Source organism: Magallana gigas, chromosome 3, assembly GCF_963853765.1.
Source record: "Magallana gigas chromosome 3, xbMagGiga1.1, whole genome shotgun sequence".
NCBI classification, from domain to species: domain Eukaryota; kingdom Metazoa; phylum Mollusca; class Bivalvia; order Ostreida; family Ostreidae; genus Magallana; species Magallana gigas.
Genome location: NC_088855.1, coordinates 60,473,522 through 60,479,423, shown reverse-complemented (window position 1 = coordinate 60,479,423; position 5,902 = coordinate 60,473,522). Strand labels below are relative to the sequence as shown.

Below are 5,902 nucleotides of genomic sequence, written 5' to 3'. Positions count from 1 at the left end.
ATTTAAAATATCATGATTTATTGACTTTGACTGAACATTTTCCCCTCTATTTTCTGAGAAAAAAAAAGGTTTCCGTTTCAATCTACTCCGTTTTCAAATACCAGCGATCGCCTAGAATACAACTGAAAAAGCTAATAAATCATTGCAATGTTTACATTGCACCACCATTGGCATTTAACTGGTTGCAATGCATGTAAACATCTCCATATCTTTAGTTCTATTGAAAGGTAAAGAAAGTTGTTAAGTTTCATGTAAATAAAATATTATTTTCAATTGTTTTGTAAACAATATACATTCTTGAGTGAATAACCGATATTATGTTTAGTGTGAAATCCTTACTCTAAAAGGTGAAAAGGGGCTCTGCTGATTATATTGCGGCATGTGTTCATGAAATGATATTGATTTGTTAGTTGAGGATAGATAACATTAAAAAAAAAACCCACTGTATCAATATACTTCAAATATGTCAAATAACCGCTACATATTTTGATTGCTTTGATAGTGTTTTAGCAAGAAAAGGACATTTTTCTTTGAAATCAATTAAAATCACGTGTTCTGTCCTTATCTTTGTTTCATTGCATATAAAAGCTTTTCAACAAGTGTTCAGCATAACCTGAGGACCGAACGATGAGTAACCAAAGATTATGCCAAGTGTAAATACTTTGGGCCTTTTTGTTTGACTTGACTTCTAAAATATATGATTTTAGCTATTGATTTACACGTTTCTCATGCTAAGTGATTTTTTTATCAATTAGATTACCTGTGAGGCACCGAAGGTAAGAATTTAATGATACAAAAGATCAAGTATTGAAAAGATTACTTTTATTATGATTTAAATGATACATTTAAAAATGTTGTATGTTTTAGCAAAAATGTGAAATTGTAGTTTTTTCCTTTTTTTCTGAATTTTTTTCTTATTTTAAATTTGTAAAACCAATTATCTGTTTTAAAACGATTAAAGAAATTTGTAAAGGTTTGTTGATTCTGTTGTTTGCGTCGTATTTTTCTGTAGGTTTATTTAACAATTATAAATATTTGTAATGAATGTGTGATATTTGGGGTTCATTTATATATAAATTTGTTCATTTAATTTTGACTTGCTGCTAATCACGATGTTGTTCTGAGAAATTCAGATCATATGTTATCAAAGAATAATGAACAAACAGTGTCTTCATGATAAAACGACAAATCAAATTTCTTACTAATGATTCATTAAATCAAGAAGTGGAACATGACCCATCTTTGCTAGCCAAAGGGATTCGGTCTACTCCCCACCCTATAAACTCTAAGCAGATCTCATTACGAAAAATCGGTGACAAACTCTGTAATTGGCTGCAGCTGCGAGTAGCTGACTCATTTCGGAGATCTGACAAAGATTTTTGAGAGCGGAGTATCCTAAAACCGTTGGCTAGCAAAAATACACATGACCTGAAATGAGCTGAATGGGTGAATGTTCGACTATTTTTAGAGTAAAAAGACTAAACTGAAATTGACTTCAAATCTAAACGTCATTATATTTAAAAACGTTAAAACGCATATACATGTATAGAAAGTCTGCCGTTTTGTTCACAGAGAAAAAAATAGTAATTCGTTTCAGAAACGTTATGAGGCATTATCTTTACTGAAACTGATTTAAATCATTTAATAAATTGTATTTTAAGTTATATTAAAGAAGAGTGCTTCTGCTTAAGTAGCATTGAATTATTTTGGAAATTCTAAAATTTTGCTGTAGCTTCACTTGTCACAAAGGCCATAAACATAAAGACGAAGATGAAGTTAAGGAATGCAACAGACTTGAAGAGAGGTAGTGTATATTGATGTATATGACCATTCTTTGCGCATTTACATGTAAATATAATGATTTCACACACAATTATTATAACATTATTTACTGATTTGAAATGAATACTGTGTGTGCGGGTATTGTGTGCTACCTTAAAACTGACCTTTATTTATTTTACAACGATTGATAAGCAAGATCTACAACTTATATTAATATCTCTCGTTGGCACGGATGTTAGCGCGAGGGGGTCATTGGTGTGGGAAGAAGCCGGAGTACCCGGAGAGAACCCACGTTTCCAAGCGGGCGACCGCCATACCCTATCACATACAACCACTGTCGATCACGGGGATCGAACTCGGGTCGCAGCGGTGAAAAGCGAGTGCATTGTCCACTACGATACTTGGACACCTAAATTGCGCGCGCGCGCGCGCGTGTGTGTGTGTGTGTGTGTGTGTGTGTGTGTGTGTGTGATATGACAATTACAGTATTTATGTTTTATTTCAAAGAAAACTGAAGGACGATTTGAAGAAAACAAAGGTTACCCTCATGAACAAAACAACGTGAGTAGTCTTATAACACATAAACGCAATATCTAAAAGATTAATTATACGTGACATTAATGAATCATATTTTGGTGAAATATTTCAAAAACACATGTATTATGAAACTTCAAAAGGATTTTCAATTCGGTCTATCTGCTGGCTCTGCACCAGTTATCGGCTAAATCATGAGTTCATGTATTTAGAATACGTTTATTCTAAATACATTACGAGTAAAACACTTTTATTCACTGCATAATTTACAGGAATATCTAGAAAAATATATAAGTAAAACACGAAACTGAATCACGTTCTACAAGATAATGTCTTTGATGTTATTGAAACGCGTAGTTTGTACCATTAGATGTTGGTTATATAATTAGTTTAGTACCCGGGTAATTAAATGTGTTCACAGTTACAATAGTAGACATTAACTTTACTTTATCGCTTGCAGTTTGGTTTTCTACAAAACTAGATGATATCGCGCCCGCAGTGGAAATTTATACTTCACACTATTGACACGATGCTAAAATGTTAACCATGTTTGTTTTTATTTTCATTTATAATGTGTCCGAATATTTTCCTAGTTGTTTTCCTACCAATTCTTTAAAATTGTAATTAAAAAAATGCATAGCTGGATACTTAGCTTAGGAATGAAAAATCTAAATTGAATTGGGTGATATATACATGTACAGGGCCTTAATTTGTTTTGTTGCAGCTGAATGAAAATGATAATAATGATTTTTTGTTTCCCAGTGAGTGGTTTTTTATGACTTCATATCTCTAGATTTTGTTTCTTAGGTATAGAAATTAATGAAATTTTAAAAAAAACCCGCTCATGTATGCATATCAATTTGTATTTTTGTTAAACCAAAGTTGTCATATACCAAGTATCTGCCCGATGGTTAGTACCCCCTCACTTTCTGCTATGGTGTAAATTATTCAAACAGCCTTCCTGGGCACTCTGTTGTGGAAAATAAATTCTTTCGATCAAAACTAAAATCGCATCAAATTGTTTCATTTTATTTGTTAACTTATTTTTATCAACTAAAGATTTCCCCTTTCCAAGTTATGAATATTTGCTCGCGATGCATGATGAACCCATACGTTCTTTCCTTTTCGCCACGACATTAATTAGTCAAACTGCGTTCTTGGTTACCCCATTCAGGAAGGTTCTACTATTATTTCGCGGCTTTGCTATTCTTATATATTGCAAGAATATATTTTAATGTTTATTCCCATTGACGTGGATCCGCCAAAGCGGATGTGTCTGCAGCCATCGCCCATACCGAAAATGATATATTTCACGTGGTATCAAGTAAAAATACGGGAAATCCCAAAATATTCAGAAAGATATACCATAAATTTAACCTGGGCCAGTACCTGTATCATTTAAATTTTGAGCCAAACATGACGATGAAGAATATTAAAAGCAACCCTTTAAAATTTTCGTTTGTCTTAGTCCTCAACCTCATTTGGGGGGGGGGGGCAATTATCAAAAAGGCCAAATTTTCAAAATGCTCCTTCTATATTTTCACACATGGTGTAAAAAAGTTTGAAATGGTTTGTATGTCCTTAAAGCTTTCTAAAAAAGAAAAATTGAGAAATTCATCGCCCCTTGGTCAGAGGTTCAGACGTAGAGCGGGGCAGTATAGTCATAAAGCGAACATGTCTTAAATTTCAAAAATCATTGCTACTTCCTAAGAATTAAAAAAAAAACCAAAAAACAAAACAAAAAAAAACAACAATATAAGTGCAGTGTTATGATGTTAATTAAACTCACTACGACAAATGTGAAATTCATGACATCTGACAATGATTTTTGTAAAGAACATTTATTTATTTCAGCAACTGTATCAAAGTATCATTCTTTCGCAGAAACATTTCTGTATCCAAGAGCAATAGCTCAGTATTCTATTTTCAAATTGACTTGCTTTGGGAATATTATCTCTACATACTAATCAATTGATGCACTTTGGAAGATTTTTCATTTATCAAAATAGATATTTAAAGTAAAATCAATCATGAATGACGAATAAACGTTTTGACATCAGATCTTTTAACAGAGTAACTTTTGAGATAATGTACAAATAACACTATTATATTTATTGTACAACTATTATTCAAACATTTTTTTTAATTTGCAAAATCATGCAATAAAAATGAAAAATATCAATATTTATATGATTCCATTTATTTGCTTATAGCTGTTTTCTTAACAATTTATCATATACTTATTTTCAAGGAACAATTTTGATAAAAGTTTGTAACAGGTAAAAATATTTGTTATAGCATTACACGCAACCTTTTTATGAATATAAAACTTTTCCTTATTTTGGACTATCATACCTTTTTAAACATTTTTAACTTTTAAAATGTTTATTTATTTCCTTAGTGTTAATATTGAACACGAACACACATACAATCGTTTTACATTATTAGTGGAATCGTACTTTGTTTTTGTGTTATGGATGTTGCTTAAATTGCAGAAAAATGCAATCTTATTAATATTGTCCTACAAACCTTTTTAAGAGACCGACATGGGAATGTCCATGAACAGACAGTTGTGGTTGAAGGTGACAAAAGTATCTTAAATCAAATAAGGTATGTATTATAAGTAACATTTAGAAAATTATAAATACTCTTTCAGAAACCGTACAAGATACAAAAATGCATTAAAATTGTGATTATTTAAGTAAGATAAGTACAAATAAATTATCAAGAAATATTCGCATGAATAATCATTTGACATCACACTGTAATAAAGCTTAAATTTCCTGCATTAATTGATCCATAATGTCATAGATTTACAGCGATAAATGTCTGTGAGTTCTTTTTTCAGGAAATCTGGTCAATTGGCTCTTGAGGGTAAAATAGGTTTGTCAAATTGCATTTATAAAATTCTGCAATGCAGTTGGTTCTAAAAAAAAAACCCAAAAAACAAAAAAAACAAAAACAAAAAACAAACAAACACGTAACTTAGAATATAGTGCTGAAGTGTCTTGTAATTTATTATAAAGTATTTATAAAAAATATTAATCATTAATATCATTAACAATTTAATGTCTCGTTTTTTAGAGAAAAAGAGCAAAGACAAAAAACATTGAAACTGTTCTTCCGACCTGACAGAATTTTTGGATGTTGAAACAGAAACAGGACCAAAAACTTTGTTACCCTAAAAATTATATACCTAAGTCATGTCTCGAAGATATCTATAAATGGATAAATGATATGTAGCGATTTAAAACGTGTTTAAAAATGATGTCTGAATGTGTTTTTCATACAAGTACATCACTAAAATGCTTTGTATATTATAGGTAAGATACTATTTTACTTATTTTAGAAGAAACGTCAAATGCATCTAACCGGCCTCGAGTGGACACCGGTCCATAATAATGGAATTACATTATAATAACAAAGAAGTTTCCCCATTTTAAATTATTTTTCTTGCGAATTTTACAATATTTGAGAAAAAGATATGCTTTTATAAATTTGTTGGAAAGGTAAACATTTTAAAAGCCCTACTTACGTATTCCTAGTTTACATTCTAACCCATGGCGCTACGCTGTTTAGTAACAAT

At 31.0% G+C, this 5,902-nt stretch overlaps 1 protein-coding gene across 2 annotated transcripts; it reads left to right on the top strand.

Annotated features, from left to right (window-relative positions):
* Positions 1–515: 515 nt before the first annotated feature.
* Positions 516–5,902, top strand: LOC136274193 (uncharacterized). 2 transcript variants are annotated; one of them, XM_066080688.1, is made up of 7 exons: positions 516–653; positions 756–776; positions 1,733–1,804; positions 2,290–2,343; positions 4,855–4,926; positions 5,165–5,190; positions 5,401–5,902. In XM_066080688.1, the coding sequence occupies exons 1-7, from the start codon at positions 628–630 to the stop codon at positions 5,427–5,429; spliced, it is 300 nt and encodes a 99-aa protein (XP_065936760.1). In that variant the 5' UTR covers positions 516–627; the 3' UTR covers positions 5,430–5,902. The 2 variants fall into 2 exon arrangements, with proteins under 2 accessions (XP_065936760.1, XP_065936759.1); XM_066080687.1 differs by having other exon boundaries at positions 5,165–5,199.

Bases quoted from the DNA above. Each gene is read 5' to 3' on its own strand.
- LOC136274193 (XM_066080687.1), top strand. From the start codon at position 628: ATGAGTAACCAAAGATTATGCCAAGT. The intron at 777-1,732 runs GTAAGAATTTAA...ATTTTGCTGTAG, and splicing joins TTACCTGTGAGGCACCGAAG to CTTCACTTGTCACAAAGGCC. The intron at 5,200-5,400 runs GTTTGTCAAATT...CTCGTTTTTTAG, and splicing joins GGCTCTTGAGGGTAAAATAG to AGAAAAAGAGCAAAGACAAA.